Source organism: Saimiri boliviensis, chromosome 1 (genome assembly GCF_048565385.1).
Source record: "Saimiri boliviensis isolate mSaiBol1 chromosome 1, mSaiBol1.pri, whole genome shotgun sequence".
NCBI classification, from domain to species: domain Eukaryota; kingdom Metazoa; phylum Chordata; class Mammalia; order Primates; family Cebidae; genus Saimiri; species Saimiri boliviensis.
Window position 1 is genome coordinate 109,973,589 of NC_133449.1, and position 24,491 is coordinate 109,998,079.

Sequence of the window (24,491 nt, forward strand, 5' to 3'; positions counted from 1 at the left end):
CATCTATCATCCATTATTCATCTGTTACCCATCTGTCTATCACCTACCCATCTTTTCTTCCATCAGCCCCTTTAAAATATCTTAATTCCTATGTTGGAGGCTAAATTTGAATACATCCTAGAGGGAAGTTCAAGGGCTTTGCATTTATTGTAGGTAAGATTTTAGCGCCCTGGGCCTAACTTTTCTAAATTCCTTTGTCTTGTTCTTTAAATCGTTGTTTTGAAAATAAATGGAAAAATGTCCTTTCTTTCTATTTCTTTATATTCACTTTACACCACAAATATTTACTGAGATTCCAACAATATGCCAGATACCTTACTAGGCAGAGGAAATACTAAGGAAAATGAAATGCAAATGCTTCTTACCATGCAATTTTTATAGTAAAACCTTGTGTTTTAATTGGAAGGTGTTATGCCAATATATGGAAGATGATGAGGGTGTAATGGTGCTGATACTCACAATTCAGCTCAATTATGTAGCAATCCTTTTAGGATTCCTGAAATTAAAGGCTTACTGTGAGTGAATGGCATTATTCATTGCACACTTGATACTCTCTGCTTCTCCAACCAGGCTGCAGTGGGTGGCCAGAGGGCTTGAGGATTCATCTGGTTGTAAATGTGACAGATCCTGGAAGCTGTGCTGGCCTTGAGAACCAGAATTAAAGCATCCTTGAGAATTGGTGTCTATGTTTTTTGTTTGTTTGTTTGTTTGTTTGTTTTCTGACCTCCCCTTTCTCTTTGCTTCTGTAATACTTGCTGGTAAGCACACACAAATGACTGCAATATATTACAACAAAACTATTATCATGGTAGACTCCCATTTGAAACCATTTATTTTTGGTCTCTTGCCACATTTGTAGTTAAATCTAAATCCTGTATCTTGGTTTCACAGCTCTGTATAATGTTGTCCCTGTCATGCTTCCTTATTCTTATTTCTTAATACCTTTCTTTTCCTCAATTGCTTGCTCTATAAGTTTATCTCCCGTACTATGCCCTCTCTTATCTCTGGATTTTTTACCCACAATATTACCTGTGCTTGGCACACATTTTCTCCAATGTTGAGATCTGAAGTTTTGTTTTTTTCTTTTTTATTTTTTCAAGATGGAGTCTTGCTCTGTCACCCAGGCTGGCGTGCAATGACACAATCTCGGCTCATTGCAACCTCCACCTCCTGGGTTTAAGAGATTCTCCTGCCTCTGAAGTTTGAATCATGACTTCTTTGGGGTGGACTTCCTGTCCCTCCACACTCCATTTTCTGAGTTAAGTAAAATTTCTGTATGCTCTCACAGCCCCCAGTTCCTTTCTTAGCATAGCTCTTAGAGCATGCATTATAATCCAGAAATGAACTCTAAAACTTGTGCCATTAAGTTTACTACTGGCAGATTATAAACTCTCTGGAAAAGTTCCGTGGAAATCTTTGAATCTCAATCATTTCATTGGTAAAATGAAGAAATGGTCTCCAGTTTGCTATGAGAATAGCATTATGTTTATAAACATAAAATGTTTACCAGATAATAAGTAGTCAATGCATTAATAATAACCATAATTAAATATATCAATTATAAATGTTAACAGTATATTAATATATAATTAATTATTAATTATATTGGTATATTAATGGCTCTATTTCCCCTAAATTTTCTGTCTCCCACAAAAGTATGGTATTTTGAGAGCAGAGACCATGTGTGTGTTTTTTATTATTCTACCTCCATCCCTAAGACAGAGAAGATCATGGGGTTTATCGAATGAATGGATGAGATCTTATTATACCAGAGCCAGCTGAATGGGTCCGAGCCTCCCAGGCAGGATTGCATGTGATTCTGATCCTGCTCTGATTAGCAGAAGTAGCCCATGGAAGACATGGCACTCGTTCCTCTAGATCAGCCTTCCCTAGCCTTTTTGTCTTACACGTAAGCGGGGACCAGTTCTGTGGAAGACAATTTTTCTACAGACTGGAAAAGGTGAGAGGTTGGTTTCCAGATGAAACTAATTCACCTCAGACCATCAGGCATTAGATTCTCATAATGGGCATGCAAACTAGACCCCTTGCATGCACAGTTCACAATAGGGTTCCTGCTCCTATAAGAATCTAATGCCACCACTGATCTGACGGAGGGTTCTTGGGTGGATATGTTGACAGGGCAGTGCTGTTGCATTTAAGTGAACAAGGTATAACACACTTATGTGAAGACCAACAGAAAAAACAGCACCTTTGAACCATGTATCCCCTTTTGTTTTACACGAACATTTCACATGATACATTCTTAGCTCATTTTATGTTTCTAAAAAATGAGAATTGATTTACATAGTCCTTATCACACAGGTAGTGACCCATAAAAGGTATCTAATCACAATAACTTTAAATAAATATATCAATGACTTGAAAATAACACATATATTTTTGTATTTTTCTCTGACCTTTTTTATCATTCTAAAAGCATTTTGGTTTATACTGAACAGTCTAGAGTATTTTTTTAGGTGCTAATGTTAGCTCACCTGCTGCTCACCTCCTGCCGCGAGGCCCTGACCAGAATTAGTCCATGGCCTAGAAGTTGGGGACCCCTGTTCTTGATGATGCATATTACGTGAACATTCAGTGCATTTGGGATATCTTTGGCTCCATAATCTCAGAGAGAGAGTTCTTAGGTGGGCTACATTGACGAGGTAGTATTGTTACGTTTAAGTGAACAGAGTCTGACACGCTTACGTGAAGACCAACAGAAAAAGCTGCACCTTGTGACTATGTATTCTGAATACTTCTGAAGGCCAGACCTGTAGTCTCAGGTGACATTGCTGCAGTCTTTTCTTATATTACCAAGTTGGTTACCTGAACAAGTCATGTGCAAGAGTATGTACATGTCTGTGTTTGTGAGTATGTGTGATACAAATAATAGGATGAAATAAATTAGCATATATATGTGGACATATATATATGCAAACAATATTCTGTTCTGAGATTATCGTTGGCCCCAGGATCCGGATTTTAGTTGGATAAGGTAAAAGTGAAATTTCCGAAAGTAAAAAGAAGTATATACTGTTTACTAAGGTTTTTCTTTTATTTCTCCTATTTTTTTTTTCAAAGTGGTATATGTTAAAAGCTGTTTTTGAATGGAGTCTTGAGAATTTGCTTTCACATATGTTGAAACTGGGATTATCACAATGTTTTCAGATAGTTGCATATGACTGAATATGATATGAAGTAAAAATGCACACTTAATACCTTCTCTGTTTTAATAATTTTCAGATAGATTAATGTCTCAGATTCTAAAATCAGTTCTGCAGGGTAGACGCTTTATCCCCATATTCTAGGCAAAGTAACTGAAACACAAATGAAAGTAAATTTCTCCAGTGTATATAGTTAGGGAAGCCAGAATCTTAGCTTCGTTGTTTTGTTCTTTCAAAAACCTAAGCTTTTTTATCCCCAGTTACTTCCCTTAGTTAATTTTAAACACAAGGGATCATCAAAATTATAATACCACGAAATAACCAAAGGCTGGATGAATTGAAGAAAATACTGCACAAATAAGTTTTAACAGAAATAATAATGACACCAAATATAATAGTTCATTTGTTAATTAGCAAAATGTTGTGGACAAAAATGATACATACTGATCCCTTCTGTGTCTCAAGAACTCCTTGTATGTGAATGGAAACTTCCACGAGTTATATATTATTCAAATTTTTTAATAAAAATGCTAATGGAAATGTTAAAATGCACATAAATTAAAATAATCATAAATTAGGATTAATATCATATTAATGAATTATAATCCCACATTCATTAAGATAAAGTGGCATTTAAATATTTGTTCATGTTAATACATTTAATGCAATAAATGAAAGGGATACATTTTGAGATTCAATATATATTGGATGTAATCTTACGCTTTAACTTTAAAAAATATTCAAAAGTAAAGATGGAGATCTAGATGCATTTGGAATCTTTGTTGCTATTTTATGTCTTTTTTATAAGCCTTTTTTTTCACTTAGTAAAGGACAAAATACAATTTAAGTTGGTGAAGAAAGCAAAGAGGCTGTTCAGGATAAAAGGGATCCCCAGAGAACACAGCATCTTTTGAATTTCTAGGAATTTCCACAAGACAGTTTTTTTGTTTTGTTCTGTTTTTTTTTTTTTTTTTTTTTTGGAACAAATATTTGAAATCTCAAATAGAACTAAATTGGCAGTTAAGTAACTGAGTTAAACTGAAAAATATGTGCATTAAATTAGTACCTTGTAATGGGCTTTTCTTTTTTCTTTTCTCTTTTTTTTTTGAGACAGAGTTTTCGCTCTTGTTACCCAGGCTGGAGTGCAATGGCGCGATCTCGGCTCGCCACAACCTCCGCCTCCTGGGTTCAAGCAATTTTCTTGCCTCAGCCTCCCGAGTAGCTGGGATTACAGGCACGCGCCATCATGCTCAGCTAATTTTTTTGTATTTTTTTTTTTTTTTAGTAGAGGCGGGGTTTCACCATGTTGGCCAGGATGGTCTCGATCTGTTGACCTCGTGATCCACCCGCCTCGGCCTCCCAAAGTGCTGGGATTACAGGCGTGAGCCACCACGCCCGGTCCTGGGCTTTTCTTTTAAAAATTTAATCCCCCAAATACATATGTTTTTGCTTTATTTTATTTTAGTTTCTTTTTTAAAACAGGAGTTAACATATTATAGTATAAAGGAGAAACATCATACGTAATACCAGAACTTGAGAGAAAATTGTCAGAAACTTAAAGCCAGGGATTCTATTTTCTCTAGTACCTACCAAAATGTTTTAGGCAGAGTATTTGCCTGACACACAAATTCAGTAAATATTTGTTGCTATGACCCGAAATGGACTTGGGTTCATGGTGAAAAGTTGTCATTTTCTGGAGGGGTTCCCTTTCTGGTAAATGTACTGCCATATTCTGGCCTCAGTGTTCTCTATAAAATGGGAATGATTTTCCTGGACTAGATGAATTGCCAGAACTAAAGGAAAAAAAGAAAACCCTTCAGAAATATAATATCTAAATATCAGTGAATATATTAGAATTACTTTTGCTAATATGAATATCACAGGCAGATGTAAGTTGAACTCTGGATCTACATACTTGAGTCTGTCAAATGTGAACCTTGGAGAGGTAATTATGTGCCTTGCTCAGGCTCACTTTTCTCATGTTTCACATGAAATATTCTTAACCCATTTTTTAAATAAAAAGAAATGATTATATGAGAAGTGATTCACCTAGGCCTTGGCATACAGATGGTGACCCATAAAAGGTGGCTAATCATAATCATTTAAATACACATAATAAATGGAAAATAACACATATTTTTGTATTTTTCTCCTTGACCTTTTTATCATTCTAAAAGTATGTTGTTTCTTACTAAACAGATCAGAGTACTTTTTAGGGACCGTTCTAACTTATTTAGATGAATTTCATTATATTTTATTCTTAATTGATATCCACACAGCTGCATACACTTTGTACCGCTACTATTAGCAGGAATTTATGATGTTATATAAAAAGAACCAACTTAATATCCAAAAAGGAGGTAGTCAAAAAAATAAATTTTCAGATTGATCCATCACTAACTAATGCCATTTTTCATTTTTAGCTACACACAGATCTGGATCCTGGGAGCAAAAAAATCAAGTATATCCTATCAGGTGATGGAGCTGGAACCATCTTTCAAATAAATGATGTAACTGGAGATATTCATGCTATAAAAAGACTTGACCGAGAGGAAAAGGCTGAGTATACCCTAACAGCTCAGGCAGTGGACTGGGAGACAAGCAAACCTTTGGAGCCTCCTTCTGAATTTATTATTAAAGTTCAAGACATCAATGACAACGCACCTGAATTTCTTAATGGACCCTATCATGCTACTGTGCCAGAAATGTCCATTTTGGGTATGTATGCATCCAATTTCACAGAACTATTAAAAATCATCTTTAAAATAGCTCCTGGCATCAAGGATCGTGTGTTGCTGAATAAAAGACATTTATTACCGCCTTATCTCTAATTTGCATTTCAAAATCCCTCTTTTTGGTCTAAGTTTCACAGCTCAGTAGCTTTAGTCCCTTAGTAATAGGAGCTGACAGAAGAGCAGTTTTATTAAAATATCTCTCCTTACACGACAATAGTTCAATAGGCTGAATTTGTATTCCTCTCATAGACTTATAGTTTGAGTATTGTTACTGAGGCGGATTTATCAAGATTTGTTCTAACATGCCAAGATAATCCTGTTGATATTTGTTTGGTGTCGAATTATTTGTTTGTGTATATTCACATGCAGATGCAGCACATAGAGAAACAGAAAATTGTCTAGATGTGTAGTCAGCCAGATACTAGGTTGCTCTGGTGGGTCGTGTCTAGGGTGGATTAGGCCATCACGATTTCCAAGGGACTCTGTATTTGTGTCCATCTTAACAACATTTTTAGGAGCAACTGGTAGTACCATTGACAGACTGTCAATTTTTCTGAGCCATTTTAGAATCCATTCCACTTTACAGAGCAATCTGTATTTGGAACATGATTTTATTCTTGTTTCTCCATCTTTGGATCTGCTTACTTATCCATAAATCCTGGCCTTGATGATAAGAAACTCCTCACCCCAGACTTTATATAATAAAAGAAAGGATTTTAGAGCTCTTCCTTGTATGTCAAAGCAGCAGGCAGAATCTAAAGTTCAGATTACAAAAGCCATTTTTAATGTGTAATACATATCCAAGTTTGTTTCAAATTGCATTTCAGATAGACCTTAAGGATGCACGCTATGTAGTAAAATCACATAGGTTTGAAGCAGGTGAACATGATGAGACAAATAAACACAGGTAGAGAGATAAACTGAAGACTAGAATTCAATAAATACAGACATGTATATTCATCATTTAAAACCCCCAATTTTAACCTTAAATAAACTACGAGAAAAAATTAAAAAAAAAAAAACCTGATAAAGAACCCAGTTCACAAGTTTTATAAAATTAAGTTGCTCAAGAATATTGCAAATTCATAAAGATATGAACACCAGAAAGAAGTATGCAGATATATCGTGTCTTCAATAACATTTTCACTGTAGATACAAATAAAGGCAAAGTATTGATTATGGTTTTCAAAGCTAAATTGGGTGACCATTATCAGGTATAATACAGAATGTCCTTACTTCCCAAATGTGGTACTGGAATTTTAATTTATTTTAGCAATCCAGTGAGATACTCTTGTGTGTGCTTGTGTGTGTGTGTGTGTGTGTGTGTGTGTGTGTGTGCATGTGTGTGTGTATGTGTGTGTGTGTTTATAACACTCCTGATGGAAATTAGTTGTAATTTAAATTTCAAATAAAGAAAATCCTTTGTAGGATAAATTACTTAATTTGCAAGTAAGTTATTCTCAGACATTACTGAGAAAGAGAATATCCTAGTTTTTCTCCTTGACTTGATCTATTTCTTTTATGTTTGATTGACTTTCTCTTGTTTTTTTCACTTACTCTTTAAGGTTATTTTGCTCCTCACAGTTCTTTTTTCTTCCTCAAACTACCTTTTTCTATGCCTCTTCCTGTTTCTCACCCTTCTCCACTAGTTCTCCTCCTTCATCTCCTCCTCCTCCTGTTTCTTCCTCTCTTTATCCCCTGGTCGTCTCCTTCCCTCTGTCGTCTTTTGTGGTCACCGCCGTATCTTCAGCCATTTGTTTGATGTGGCTGGCTGTAAAATTATATGCCTTGCCCTATGGGTCTGCTTAAGCTATTAATCCACATTGCCAGTAGCTGTATGAACATTTTCATCTGGATATCTCAAAGACAGCTTAAATTTCCTATTAAAAACCAAACTAGGTACATGGATGATACTAGAAACCATAATTCTCAGCAAACTACTACAGGAACAGAAAACCAAACACTGATGTTGTCACTCATAAGTGGGAGTTGAACAATGAAAACACATGGACACAAGAAGGGGAACATCACACACCAGGGCCTGTCAGGGAGTGAGGGGCTAGGGGAGGGATAGCATTAGGATAAATACCTAATGTAGATGACGGGTTCAGGAATGCAGCAAACCACTATGGCATGTGTATATCTATGTAACAAGCCTGCATGTTCTACACATGTAGCCCAGAACTTAAAATATAATAATAAAAAAATAGAAAAAATGACTAGAAGGAATATCCCAAAATGACATAGCAATTACTTTTGGGTAGAAAAAAAAAAAACTAATTAATGAATTATTTTTTTTCTGTTTTCTGACTTCTGTGACTTTCTCAATGATCCCAAATGCCCTCTCAAATCCCACGTACAACGTGCAAGCCATATTGTTGAATCTTTTTTTACTCATTAAGCCTCAGCCATAGCCTGACCATTTAATCCCAAATTTCAGTCACTACTGACTGCTATGTAATCTTAATGTATCATCTCATTTCTTTCTTTCAACCACTCTCCTAAATCATATCTTAATGACTCTCACGGGATTATTGATGATCTCAGTAATTTTCCAAATAGCGTGCTAGATTTTAACCATGTTATTTCTTAGCTGATACATGTATTCATCCCAGAGGAAAAAATATCCCTTACATTTTATAGATATTCAGCTACTTACCCAGGGGGACTTTTCATGGTCTGGCTTCATCTGATTCTTTTCTCACCTACCTACAATATGACTTTGGTAGATATACTCATTTTGACAACAAATCAGAAGTGATTTCAGGTCTTCTTTTGTTACCCATATATTTCTTCTGCCAGGGCTCCACTTTATTTATTTTTATTTATTTTTTTCCTTTTTATCAAAATTGTTTCTTTATGGCTGGTTGGAACGACACTTTTCCTAGGAAAACTTCTGTGTCCTTCTCTCAGAATGTTATCTTTCTACCATCAGTACCACCACCACGAAATAAAGGCACATACTCACACACATAAACAAGCAAAAACACTTACGTATTTCACTTTGTTTGGCATCTGCCTGACGAATAGGAACTGAGAAACACTATATATTTTTTTTTCTCTTTTTTTTCGTATTGTTTGGTCATTTCGTTTAGGCCAGAGAACTTTCTAATTCATCCTTTCTTCTAGGTTAGAGTAAGATGGATTTAAAGAATGATTGCTGCCCGCAAAACATATAGCACACTTTATCTCAGTTTTTAATAAACATTGAACAGAGAAGCTGTTATTTTTGCCTCATTATGATTTCTACATCTTCATGCCTCATCTATACCTATTGATTGTGTGTCAGAGGCTCTCATTTCTGTGTATGTAAGTCATATGTCTGATAAATATGTTGAGAAAGAAAACTGCAGAAATATCGGCAAACATCAAATCCTTTTTCAGATAAGAAAAGGATTTAAAAAATATTATTAGCAACCAGGAGCGGTGGCTCATGCCTGTAATCCCGGTACTTTGGGAGGCCAAGGCGGGTGGATCACGAGGTCAAGTGTTGAAAACCAGCCTGGCCCACATAGTGAAACCCCGTATCTACTAAAAATAATAATAATGAAAATAACCAGGCTTGGTGGCGGGCATCTGTAATCTCAGCTACTTGGGAGGCTGAGATAGGAGAATTGCTTGAACCCAGGAGGCAGAGGTTGCAGTGAGCTGAGATCGCATCACTGTACTCCAGCCTGGGTGACAGGCAAGACTTAGTCTTAAAGAAATAAAATAAATAAATAAAATTACCTACATAATGAAGTGTCTATGTGCACCTCTAAATACATACATACACATATATATTTCTTCATCTAAAATGTTTTTGCTAATAGACATTTAAATACTTCACACTAACATATGTATATGTTGTATATAAAATTCATACAGTTATGTATGTTGTATATGGTAAGTATATACACATATGTGTCTTTAGCCTGTAATGTGTCTTCCAAAAACCACAGGGAATGTGTTGAAGTTTCCAGTGTGAGTTTGCATCTTGGTTGTACCTCCTGTTATCAGATTGACTTCGAAGTTTGGGGTGGCTAAAATATTGCCATTTTTCTTAGCTACAAAGCAAAGATAATAATTTTTATGTTGCTTTCATTGTGCAGGAATTGCATGACAAAGTACAACGTAAAAGTATGTCAAAAATTAAGTAAGTGTTCCACAATTGGTTGTTATTTACAGCTTTAAAATTATTTTTATGAATCTGTTTCTCACCTTATCTTTGGACCTTTCCTTATGTATTGCTTTTTTAAAAATTTATTTTATTGCATTTTAAGTTTGGGGGTACATGTGAAGAACATGCAAGATTGTTGCATAGGTACACATGTGGCAGTGTGATTTGCTGCTTTCCTTCTCATCACCTATATCTGGCATTTCTCCCCATGCTATCTCTCCCCAACTCCCCACCCCCCACTGTCCCTCTCCTATTTCCCCCCAACAGACCCCAGTGTGTAGTGCTCCCCTCACTGTGTCCATGTGTTCTCATTGTTCAACACCCACCTATGAGTGAGAACATGCGGTGTTTGATTTTCTGCTCTTGTGTCAGTTTGCTGAGAATGATGGTTTCCAGCTTCATCCATGTCCCTACAAAGGATGCAAACTCATCATTTTTGATGGCTGCGTAATATTCCATGGTGTATACGTGCCACATTTTCCCTGTCCAGTCTATCATCGATGGGCATTTGGGTTGGTTCCAGGTCTTTGCTATCGTAAACAGTGCTGCAATGAACATTCGTGTGCACGTGTCCTTATAGTAGAACGATTTATAATCCTTTGGATATATACCCAGTAATGGGATTGCTGGGTCAAATGGAACTTCTATTTCTAGGTCCTTGAGGAGTTGCCACACTGTCTTCCACAATAGTTGAACTATGTATTGATTTGATGTATTGGATGTCTGGTTTCTGTTTGACTATAGCCTCTCTGGTTAAAGGAAGCAGAGGCAGCTGCACTATTTTATTGTGAAGTGTGAATTTTTCCCTTCATTTCTCATGAAGGTGAATATCTGGAAGAAGGTCAGCTACCATCTCTTTTTTTTCCCCCTTACCACTATTCTTTCCTAGCCTGTCTCTTCCCTCCCTTCCTTTCTTATTTCATTTTTCTTTCTTTGCTATGGCAGAAATGCCAGCATGTGCACCTGTATGCCCTGAGGAATGCCAGCAAAGGCTGAGGGATTTCATTGTGCAGAAAGTGAAGAATACAATTCTAATTGAGAAATTTACCAATATTAAATTGAAATGAATGTGATGTTCAAGAACTGTCTTCCAGTTGACAGGCTGTCAAGACAAAACACACATATATATTTGCCCAAATGGCAGCCAAATTATTTTAGAAATATCTTATTTCGAAGCTAGAGACACAGTTCTTTTTTATTCAGCTGTGAATTTCATAACTTGATGAGAATTCACTTTTGCAGCAATACTGCATAAATAGAGGCATGCGAGCTTGTCTGATTTTAACTGTGGATCCCAAACTAGCGTTGTTGATGTTGGTTTTTCAATGCAAATGTCCCCACTTTTAGTAAGTTTTAGATATTTAAATAGACATTTTTATTGTTTTTGTGTACTGAGGTCAACTGTATTTTAATCCACATTGTTCCTTAAACCTGGGCTTGAGTAAAATGAGCTTTTTATTTGACTTTGACTTAGATTTGCAGGTTATTTGGCTCCAAATCTGACTTCTTGTATAAATGGCATAAACCATCTAAGCTTAATTTTCTCTATCTCTGTAGTGTATTAAGTAATCCCTGCCCGAAAGTACGTTTGGAAGAATTCAATAATTACACTTAATGTGCTACCTGCTTCGCCTTTAGTTCCTTTACAACTATTTCTTTGTGGCTTACTTCTACCTGTATGATTCAATAAACTGCCTATATAATATGAATACATTGGCTAATGAAAAATTGCTTGCCAAGATCTAACTTTATATTTCAAAATGCATATATTGGACTGGGCCTTATTTTATTCAAAAACATATTGGTGAAGGTGGAAGTAAAGGGATGAGAAAGAGAGTAGTGCTTAAGTTGATAGACACTATTGCATCGTTGTGTGCACAGATATATAAAACATTATACTGGGGGTATTAGTTTTCTCCGAGATCTAGGGCTCCTCTAATGATGACCAATATGTATTGAGAAGTTACTGTATGACAGAAGCTGTGTTAAGTGCTTCTAATATACACAACTATCCTATGATATTAGTACCAATGTTTCTTTTTTTTCTTTTTTTTTTGACATAGTCTCTCAGGCGGGAGTGCAGTGGCATGATCATGGCTCACTGCAACCTCCACTTCCTGGGTTCAAGTGATTCTCATGCCTCAGCCTCCTGAGTATCTGGGACTACAGGCATGTACCACCAGGTCTGGCTAATTTTTGTATTTTTAGTAGAGACAGAGTTTTACCATGTTGGCCGGGATGATCTTAAAACTCCTGACCTCAGGTGACCCACCCGTCTTGGCCTTCCAAAGTGCTGGGATTACAAGTGTGAGCCACTGCTCCCAGCTCAATATTAGTTTTTCTGTTCTTCATTATTTTTAATCAGAAAAATAGGGGAAATTATAGATAATACAAAGCCAGATATTAAGTAGTTGAGCTGAAATTTAAAAGCAGACATCTGGTTCTACCTCCCATGGGCTTAACCAGCATGCTCTACTTATCTTTGATAATATCTCTAGATAATTCTGTTTGTAAGAGCATTATGATTCTGCAGCGTATTTATAATAGTTATATTTTTCCAAGGTGGAAGAACTCTTGAGGTCAGCCTACTTTGCAAATTAAATTGAAGTACTGAGAGAATTGGATAGGAAGTTTCAGAGAGGTATTATCTAATTTTCAATATAGGAATGTGAGCACTTTAAAAATGTCAGAACAATACATCACCAAGAAATTCAAATAACAATAAAATTAATGAAGAGCTATGTGATAATTACTGCTAAATATATTAAAAATAAAGACTAAGGAGAGTAACGTGAATGGACTCTGGGTTTCTTGGTAGCAAATGCAAAAGAAAATGCATGCTCCACCAAAAAACATTAATTGAAATATCAGAAGAAGGTCAAGAAATGCCTAAGTAAATATATAGTTGAAAAAGGCAAATCTCAGTCTTTTCCAAAGTGGTTTCACTGAGGAGGTTATAGAAGTCAGTACATGATGGACAAGACTCCTTGAACCATGACTCCTTTATTTAATTTTAAAAGTATTAAATAGGCCGGGCGCGGTGGCTCAAGCCTGTAATCCCAGCACTTTGGGAGGCCGAGGCTGGTGGATCACAAGGTCAAGAGATCGAGACCATTCTGGTCAACATGGTGACACCCCGTCTCTACTAAAAATACAAAAAATTAGCTGGGCATGGTGGCACGTGCCTGTAATCCCAGCTACTCAGGAGGCTGAGGCAGGAGAATTGCCTGGACCCAGGAGGCGGAGGTTGCGGTGAGCCGAGATCGTGCCATTGCACTCCAGCCTGGGTAACAAGAGCGAAACTCCGTCTCAAAAAAAAAAAAAAAAAAAAGAGTAAGACCTTATTTAGAAACAGCATTTTTTGCAGATTTTGTTAGTTAAATTGAGGTTGTCCTGGATCTGACTGGGCCCTAAGTCCAAAGATCGGGGTCCATCTAAAAAGTTCATGGAAAGATACAAGCTCATACAAGGAAGAAGGCTGTTAAGAAGGCTGCTTGAGGACAGAGGCGGAGATTGGAGGTTTGCTGCCACAGCCAAGAAGAACCAGGAGTCCCATATAGCTGGAAAGGGCCTAGAAGGATCCTTCAGGGGGAACTGGGGTTGGATCTGACAACAGTTTGATTTTAGACTCCAGACTTCTGAGAGAATAAACTTCTGTTGTTGTAAGCAACTCCATTTTTGGTAATTTATCATGGCAGCCCAAGAAAATAAATAGGCTCTTTATCTCTCTGTTGAAAACTACAAGTTCAGCTCTATAACTGCATTCTAAAATGACATTTCAGGCTTCATTCTGATTTTTTCCCCTTTATTTAACAGTGAGGAATCTCTCTCTTTATTGTTTATTTACTTAATTATTTTTGAGACGGAGTTTCACTCTTGTTACCCAGGCTGGAGTGCAATGGCACGATCTCGGCTCACCGCAACCTCCGCCTCCTGGGTTCAGGCAATTCTCCTGCCTCAGCCTCCTGAGTAGCTGGGATTACAGGCACGTGCCACCATGCCCAGCTAATTTTTTGTATTTTTAGTACAGACGGGGTTTCACCATGTTGACCAGGATGCTCTCGATCTGTTGACCTCGTGATGCACCCGCCTCGGCCTCCCAAAGTGCTGGGATTACAGGCTTGAGCCACCGCCCCCGGCTCTCTCTCTTCATTTTTAACGTAGTTAAATGCTTACCGCTTGTCCTTATAGTAACTTAGCTCCATTTGCTACCTCACCCATACCCTGCCTCCCCCACACAAGTATTTATCCACTGTCCTGCTCTTCCTCCACTTCCTGACTTTATGTGGACTCCCAACTTGCCCAGTCACACCTTACAGCTTTTGTGTTAAGCTGCTCAGGTAGAAGGCAGAATGGAGACAGGAAACTCCATAACACTCTGTATTTTGATTTGTCTATATATTTCAATTGTTTCTTGTAATAGATCTGTGGCAATATTTTCTGATGTGTATTCAAAATTGGTTTAGCGCAAAAAAAGTACAAATGTATTTGATAAATACCAAATAAAAGAAAGTGAAACTGCTTTTCTTATTTCAGTCTTTGACATGTGACCATATCATAATTTGATAAATTCATATAATATACTCTTTTGGAGATTTAGACATATTATATGCTCTTTTGGAAATTCAGATTCGTTTACATGGCCCCAGAAACTATTTTTTTCAAAATTATCCTTCAGGCATTACAGAATTTTACTCCACAAAAGCTCTAGAAACATGCATCTAAGGAGAATACATTTTTGGTTTTATGCAAGACCACATGTTAATTTAGCATGCAGCTAAATAGTGAAATTTGCAGTTTCTAAAAAGTGAATTGTAAATTATGATGACTACAGCTTACATGGATTAGCTTGTTACTCCTGTCATTGCCCAGTACATATTTTATCCTCCAAAAATAAAGAATGTTTCTGAAGTAATAATTTAAAAGGCTCATTTTCATATTTTTATTATTAAAGAAACAATTTATGTCACATAGGCTTAAAAGATCAAAGGATGTACATACTGACAAACTGTCTTAAACCTAACACATTTCCTTTGTATAATTTATAGGTTGTGGCTTTCTTTCTCCCTCTCGGCTAGATTTTAAAAGAATTTGGCAGCACATCTCTACTTTTAAAGGAGAGATGTAAAGTGGGAAAGGGGAAAAGCATGTCTTGATGGATTTGATTATATTTTTTTCTTATTTCATTCAGAGTGACGAACAAAATTGAAATTCTTTAGGAAAACATGGGCGGGAAATCATGAGGATTGAAATAAACACTTTCAAAAGAAATCCAGCTGTTCTACCTGATATGAATAACTAAGGCAGCTGTGATTCCAAAACGCTACAATGGGATGAAGAGTCTGTAGTTTCTCTTCTGCTTAAAGAAGCTAAACCTCTATGAGAGATATATAGGCAGTTGATGTAATACCTGAATCTTTTTTTTTTTTAACCTTTGTAATAAAGTGAAGCAATGGGCTTCTAATATGTGTTTTTTTGTGTGTGTCGTATTCAAAGGTCTCCCTAAATGGTCTATGGTTTCCAAATGGGGAAGTTGGTTACAGTTAATTGTTAGGGGTGCCTGAAATGCATTAGTCTTCCAATAGGCATTGAGTTATTTCTGCATTATGGCTGAGAACAAGCTGTGCAAACAATGATGACAATATAAACAAAGTTTATTTGAATAAGTTTTGTGATGGGGGAGCTTCTTCCATCAGATTTGTTTTAACATTTGCTCATTTGTACTCCCTAAATTATAATATTACATTTTATTAAGGAGTGAATTTATAATAGAAAAATAGAATTAATCAATTTTACTGCCTCTAATAAAGTGCCAACTGTTTTCGGGACCTTACATTGATCAACTCACATCTCTGATCTCTTCAATTTTAAAAATCTTTGGGCCAAATCTCAACCTTATATAAGTATAAAATCTATATAAAGCTATACTAACAACTGTAACGTAGCCTAGGGAAGTTTATTATAATTTTTATAGAAACACTACTTTCAGTCATTTTGAAAACAGTTAAAATTATAGAACGAGTTACCATAGGGCTGTCTCAGCTGTCTCTGATTCACCTTGTCTGGGGTGTCATTATCAATATAAGCTGGATGCTTTCAGTGGACCCTTCTTTTACAATTTGTCTATGGACTTAGGGATTTCAAGTATGAAGCAGAAAATCTTTAAATTATTTCTAGAAAGTGAATTCCCAATCACTATCCAATAAAAATTCATCAGAATGACATAAATCACAAGAAAATGTGATAAAAAACTTCATTTGATTTTACAAGTGGTAATATTGGTATCATTTTTCTTCTATATAATAGAATATTATCTAAAGTATATTTGGAAAAATTATAAAAATGCCTGAAATTTGAACCTAATGAAACTAAATGTAACCAACTCTTACTCTTACCCCTTCCCCACAGGTAAGCAATGTATCACTCCTGGTGGACTGTGATTTGTTGCCTCAATTTGATTTAGAAACTTGTATCTTTTAGTCATAGGTATCCGATAATTTGAATTGGTGTTTCAGGTGATTAAAATTAAATGATTGACTCAGCATTAAAATGTCGATGTGAAGAGGCAACACTGATGACGTATCTTGATCTGTGTCTTTAAACCAATTTATCTTTGTGCGTGTTAACCAAGAGCTTCCAGACCTATTCACAGCTGTAGCTAATGCTGAAGTTTTATTTCTCCTTTAATTTTTTTCTGTTATATCCCTGTGCTTGCTTATTGTAATTATCTTAAACTCAATTTGATTATCCTAATGTTTTCTTTATGTTCTTCAGAAATACATTTTTTACTCACTCACATCTTGGCTCTTGCTATTTCAAAATACATTGATTTTCCTCTCTGAAAATCGCACCCCACTTTTCTGTTCTCAGAGATATATTCTATGGCCAGCACTTCAACCAAGCCTTCCAAGAGCCATTCTGAAGAAAATAACACATCAACCACTTTCTATTCAAGTAATGTTCTGGTACTTGAAATATTGAAAAGTGTTTTCAAATCAATCAATCAGCACTTACCATAAGAAAAATCAAAACATTCAAGAAAAATTTTGTATTACAGATGGAGGATTGAGGAGACCAGGCAGGAGTCTACCCAAGCAACTCCATGAGCCTGTTGTCTTTCTTGCCTCCTTTTGCCCTCAGATGAGAATTACTATTTCAGGATTCAACATATTTATTGATTCCAGAAAATAAGAAAAAGGAAACTCTTCCTAGATATTCAAGCCACATGTGTGTCTAGGGTTCTGTAAATTAGAATGAACCCTCGTAGCATAAACTGTTATTGCATAACCATTCTAGGAAATCATATATTAAAAGGGGTTGGGGAGTAAACCTTACAGAATTCAGCCTTTGTCCGCATCTGCTGATCAGTGGAATGAATTAACGGCATGTCAAGGCAGCTCCAAAACATTTATTTGTAAAATTCTGAAGACTTGGCTGAAAATGAATGTGGGATATGTTTGTTAATATATTTTTAATGTATGCCTAGCTTTCTCAGAACCTTGCCTGTCATGGGCAGTGGGGAATTCCTAGAGTCTCCTTGTATCAATATATTATTATTTATTTAGCTTTGACATTCGTGCATATGAGCTTAATAATTATACTCCCTGGATTCATTGGATTTTGGCATTTATCATTTGCCATTTGATTTTTAGATGAAAATGCATTTATTTTTTGGTTAATTAGCAATCATAGATTTATGAGTATAATGGCATTTTTTTCTATTCTCCCCACCGGTAATTTCACATGTATATATATTTGCATATATGCATTTGATATATTATTAGACATTGTGACAAAAAGATAAAAGTTACAAGATGAGGCTTTAGTGAGAATGTATAGATATGTCTCACCTGAGGTCATGCGGAACACGTGATCTCATATGTATCTCCCATCTTAAGGGAATCAGTTTTCATTCCTTGTGTCTGTACTCAAGGAGTTTGTAGTAATTCTGATCATATTTGTGCTACTGTTGAAGGTGACTTTATTTATTTTCCTTTTATCAGGGAGCATGACTCAAAGAGTCTTCTCTTTATAACCATGTTAGACTCTATAGATCTCATCATTGTTTAGCAATTATGAATCTTGGTAAGTAACAAGAGTGGTTTGAGTTCAAAATATATATTGGGGATGGAGAGGTAGCGGGAATGTTCACAAAGTAAAGTTAACGCTTTTTGAAGTAAGTCTTGAAATGTCTATATGTTATTTCTTCTGAAATGGAAAGTGGTGTTATCAGCTTAAGCCTAACACAATAACTAATTATGTTATTATTACACAGGGATTAATATTTAATAAATGTGCAAAATATTATCCTAAGCATTCTACACGTACATTCACTTTACCAACAACCTTGGGAGGTGAATTTTATTATTCTAGTAAGAAAACTAAGTCACAGGATCATAAAGTAGATGTATCTGGCCTAGAACTCGGAGAACCTAAAGGTGCAAATCCATGGTGAGCTTGCAGATCTGCTGAATCACATGAGAGCCCAGGGTTTTATAGGTTCCTAGCCTAGAGCAGAAATTAAGTAAAGCGTATCTGTTGTGGCTTCTTTCTCTATCGATTAAGCTGAACTGAAATTCTATTTCTAGAACTCCCTTCTCTATATTGCCCTAGTTAGTTCTGGCATGAGACCTTGAAAGCAGAAGTGAAGAAGGCAGAAAATGAAGTGAGAGCAGTTCTCCATGATCCAATCACCTCCTACCAGGTCCCTCCCTGGACACATGAGGATTACAATTCCTGATGTGATTTGGGCAGGCATACAGAGCCATACCATATCAGCAGCCCTAGCAATTAATGTTCTTTGTTATTTATTGTCATTATTGATTAGTAATATCAAACAACAAATAATAAAATTCACCTCCTAAGGTTGTTGGTAGATTGACTGCATATGCAGAATGCCTTAAGGAGTATTTTGCACATTTGTTAAATATTAATCCCTATGTAATAATTAGTCATTATCTTAGTCTTAAGTTGATAACATCACGTTGGACTTCAGAAGGAATAATGTATAGACATTTCAAGACTTACTGCAAAAAGTGTTAACTTTCCTTTTTGAACACCCACCCCCCGCCACCACCACCGTTGCTCTATTCCCAGTATATTTCTTGAACTCAATCTGCATAGATTTTTAGAAAGGGGCATTATATGTGTCAAGCATGATTGTTGTATATTAACATATATTTATAGTAAAAAGTGTAAATATAGTGGGTTTTTTGTTGGGGTCAGAATTATGTTTCCCACAAATTCTTATGTTGAATCCATAACTCTTAGTGTTTCGGACTGTGATTGCATTTGGAGATGGGGCTTTTAAGGAGTAATGAAGGTTAAATGAGGTCACATGGTGGGGCCTAATGTGTCTGAATGATGTCCTTACAAGAAGAGGAAGTCTAGACACACAAAGAGACCTCAGGGGCACAAGTGCACAGATGGACAAGCACATGAGAAAGCAGCAATGGGAAAGCCATCTGCAAGCCAGAGAGAGAAGGCTCAGAAGAAGCTAAGTCGGCCAGCGTCTTGACCTTGAACTTCCAGCCTTCAGAACTGTGAGAAAATAAATTTCTGCTGTTTAAGCCACCATGTCTGTGGAATTTTGTTATGGCAGCTGTATTAATTTGTTTTCACACTGCTACAAAGAATACCACCTGAGACTGGGTAATTTATTAAAAAAAAAAAGTTTTAATGTTGGGGAGACCTCAAGAAACTTACAATTATGGTGGAAGGCAAAAGGCAAGCAAGGCACATCTGACATGGTGACAGATGAGAGAGAATGAAGTGCTGCAAAGATGGAACTTCCAAACGCTTTTGAAACCATCAGCTCTTGTGAGAACTTTCTCAGTATTATGAGAACAGCATGGAGAAAACTGTCTTCATGATCCAGTCACCTACTACCAGTTCCTTCCCTGGATATGCGAGGATTACAATTCGTGATGAGATTTGGCTGGGAATACAGAGCCAATCCATATCAGCAACCCTAGCAAATGCATGCTCTTTGTGTGGTCATATTTACTTAATTAAGAAATATTAGAATTAAGGTTCAAAACCAATCACAGACATGGTAAATCAGGTACTAGTGTTCTCCTTTCTATAACTACTGTGTCCCTGTATCAGCCTGGACTTAGGGTCTTATTTATAGATACATATAAAACAAAAATCTCTTTCCAGCTATGATTATTTTTATTAGGAAACTTTATGCTTAAGTGCCTGGAACCTCTTTTGTTTTCTTAATCAACTTTTAAATTTTAGTATAGTTTTAGATTTACAGAAAAGTAAAATTGTAAAGATAGTTCCTGTATACCTCACATCAACATTCCATTCTTGTTAACATCTTTCATTAGTATGATATATGTGCCACAATTAATGAACCGATGTTGACACCACATTTTAACCAAACTCTGTAGCTTACTCAGAGTTTCTTTGTCTTTATCTAATGTCTTTTTTTTTTTTTCTGTTCATCTTCTCTGAATTTTTCGGACTTTCCTTGTTTTTGATGACCTTGACAGATGCACATGGGTCATGTATTTTTGTAGAATGTCCCTCAATTGAGACTTGTGTGATATTTTTCTCATAATTCGACTGGGGTCACCTGTTAGAGGAGGAAGACCACAGAGGTAAACGTGCCATTTTCATCATATCACAAGGGTGCATACTATCAACAGGGTTTATCACGGTTGATGTTGACCTTAATCAAGTGGCTGAGATATTGTTTGTCAGGTTTCTCTCTGTAAAGTTAATCCTCCCTCTTTTCCATACTGTACCCTTTAGAAGGAAGTCAATATGTGCAGCACATACCTAAAGAATAGGAAGTTATGTTCCTTACCCCTGCATAATTATCTACATGATTTATGTGAATTTCTTTCACATGGCGCATTTCCTCCTTTCCTGCTTCCCTGCCTCCCGCCCTCCCTCCCTCCCTTCCTACCTTTTCCCCTCCATCCCTCCCTCCACACCTCCCTCCCTCCTCCACTTTCCTCCCCCACCTCCCTCCCTTCCTTTCTTCCAGTCATTATTATGGACTCAAGTTTTAAATTTTTTAAAAATATTTTGGATTTTAATTCAATATAGCTTTATTCTTGCTCATTTTTATCCCCTGGGTAAATCAGGCCATTGAAATTCTCATTTAGTCCCTATGTCTCTTAAGATTACCCCCAACATTTTTTTTTTAAGTACCTTTTTTAGCACTTTCTTACTTTCTTGCACTTCAAGATGCTGCTGGGACTGACTATAAGATACTCTAAGCTCATCATTATATTTATTGGTCCAATTTTAGAATGAACCATTTCTTCAAGGAGCCCTGGTGCCTTTCATTTGAAATTATATGAATAGTTCCTATTGCTTTAAATACTCACCTGCAATTTGTAGTGTCCAGTTTTTGTATTTTAGCCATTTTAATAATAGCTATGCAGTCGTAGCTCATTACTGTTTTAATTGCCAGTGTCCTAATGACAAATGATGATAATAATTGTTTCATATGAATTTGTCATTTGCATATCTTTTTGTGTTCAGATCTGTTGCCCATTTTTAAGTTAGGATGTCTGTTTATTTTTGAGTTTTAAGATATTTTAAAAATAAAATTTTAGCTTTTATTTTAGATTCAGAGGATATGTATACAGGTTTGCTATATGGGCATTTTCATGATGCTGAGGTTTGGGGTATGATTCATCACACCCAGGTAATGAACATAGTAGCCAGTAAGTAATTTTTCAATCCCTCTCTCCTTCTCTCCCTCCCCACTTTCAGAGTCACCGATGTCTATTGTTCTCAAATTTGTGTCCATGTGTACTCTGTATTTTGCTCCCAATTTAAGTTAGAATCTATTGTGTTTATTTTTGTCTCTGTGTTAACATGCTTAGGATGATGGCCTCCAGCTGTAACCATTTTACTACAAAAGACATGACTTTGTTCTTTTTTATGACTGCGTAGTATTCCGTGGTGTATATGTACCACATTTTATTTATGCTGTCCACCAGTGATGGGCACTTAGGCTGATTCCATCTCTTTGCTGTTGTGAATAGTGTTGCAATGAACATAACAAGCACATGTGTCTTTTTTGTAGAATAATTTATTTTCCTTTTGGTATATAACCGTTAATGGGGTTGCTGGGTTGAATGGTACTTCTGTTTCAAGTTCTTTGATTTTTAAGATTTCTTTGCATATTTTAGATTCAAATTCTTTATCAAGTATTTGTTTGAAACTATTTTCTCCTGGTTTATGGCTTCTCTTTTGATTTTCTTAACAGTGTATTTCACAGAGCAGAAGTTTTTAATTTTATTAAGCCTTACTTTTCAATTTTTAAAAAATGAATCTTGCTTTTGTCACTGTATCTGATGAGTGAACATTTTTAAATATGTCTTTTGGCCATTTGCATGCCTTCTTTTGAGAAATGTTTATTCAAGTCTTTTGCCTGTTTTTTAATTGGGAGCTGTAGATTTTTTAATAGTTTGTCATTCTTTATCATAAAGTTGAGGAAGTTCTTCTCTGTTTCTGATCTGCTGAGATCATGAATGGGTGTTAGATTTTGTCAAATGCTTTTTGTGTGTCAGTTTATATGATCATAACGTTTCCTTCTTCAGCTTGTTGATATGATGAAATAGGTTGATTGATTTTCTTACGTTGAACAAGCTTTGCATTCCAAGAATAAATCCCACTTCTTTGTCATGTGAAAACCTCTTTTATTTTTTCCAAATACGTTAAACTTTCTTTTTACTGTAGTGATAACTAACACTAATTCTGAACTTATTATTTTCTCAGCACACTTTTAAGTACTAATTTATAATCATGTGACTTTTATTGCATGATGCTAATACTATTATTTTTCTCAATTTGCAGATGAGGAAATAGATATATAGAGGTTAAACAAGTTGTTGAAAATGATTAGCTAATAAGTTATCAGAAAGATTTAGATTGTATATTAGGCAATGCTTTACAGTGTACATGATTATAGTATTTCTCAGATAATTTACTGTATTAAAGAAACACATTTTAATTGGTTTGACCAAAACATTGACTACAAGAGTCCTATCAACAATTTGTAAGACATTGTAAAGATATCATTCCTTTGTGGTCACGTAAAATAATGGCAGAAAACCTAGAATGGAAAGCAATCAGTCAATTTTCAGATGAACGAAGGTACTTGAATCAGCTTCAGTGATCACATTATGTATAAGAACCATCTTAAAATGCTGTCAGACCTAAGTGACCATGGGAAATGCTGCACAAGAAGATTTTGTCTTTCCTTTCTTCTGCTCAGAATTGGTCCGCCTACTCCTATTCTTTGAAACCATCTTCAGGGACAATCTTTTTACTAAATTATCATTACCAATGTTACCTACCTATTCCTATTATTTAAAAGTTTCTGTGAAAAAGGGAATGAATACACGAATGAATATCTTATAGTCAGCAACCATCTATAGATAACCTAACCTGTTTCAAGTCAGCAGTGAACATCCAACATCCACTGAGTGTCTACCTAATTCATGCTGTGTGTATTCTCTAGTTACCGTGCATCTCTCTATTGACAGTGTGGGATACCAGCAGTTAGCTTTCTGTTCTAGGACACAGGTAGACATTCCACCACATCTAGTGGAATTAGTTTCAACCACAGGTATTTACCAGGAAAACTAGGGGGATGTTGAAACAGTAGCTTTCCAAGTCACTCAACATAAACACATGTGAAGTTGGGAACATGATCCTTTATTAAAGTAAAAGAGTAAAGCCGGTACCTACAGAGATGGGAGGAGATGGAACAGCAACCAAGATGAGAAAGAATGAGAGACTGTGAAACTTCTTATTGATTTTCTTAGTCTCTGGTTCTACAAACATACTGATCTTTAGGCAATTCCCGTCTCTGGCTTCGATGATACTTCCGTCTATCTATAAAAGACAACTCAAAAAAATGGAGGGATGTATTACATTTCTTTAAAAAAAAATTCCTGAGAAATATAAAGTAATCTGCTGGATGCCTTGGGTGACAGTGATGACAGTGACCATGGGAATTCAAAGGAACTTTGGTCTGTAAGAGGATATAAAAGCATCTTTCTTCCTGGCTATGTAAACAATGTATAAAGATAACAAATATTTAGACCCACACAGATGATGTGCACCTTTTTCATTATATGGACCTTAAGAATAGATCATCACTCTTGTGTCTGCCTTGTGAAAGAATTTGGCTCCTTAGGATAAGGCATGGTGTGAATGTCAGAACTATATAGTAGATATCTTCAAACTATAATGTGAACAAACTAGGAAGGTTTTTCTTCGTCTGCCATTGCCTGCTGCACAGATAAAAGCAATGAACTGAAATGTTAAATCCTTGGGAAAGTTAGAACCAGGGAAGGGGGTGGCATATCCCCTTCTACTGGGCTTATAAAAAGATCATGGATCTCCTTGAACTGAGAGAGAGAACGAGAGAAGGAATATTCTCAGTTCAGTAGGAAA

The 24,491-nt window shown here is 36.0% G+C and overlaps 1 protein-coding gene across 5 annotated transcripts in view; it reads left to right on the forward strand.

The window, feature by feature from the left end:
• CDH8 (cadherin 8) overlaps positions 1–24,491 on the forward strand; it is a 391,036-nt gene that overhangs the window by 146,248 nt on the left and 220,297 nt on the right. For all 5 annotated transcript variants that reach the window (XM_074402120.1, XM_074402130.1, XM_003936250.3 and 2 more), the window contains one exon: positions 5,588–5,882. In XM_074402120.1, coding sequence (XP_074258221.1) covers positions 5,588–5,882 — 295 coding nt within the window. The remainder of the gene's footprint in view (positions 1–5,587; positions 5,883–24,491) is intronic.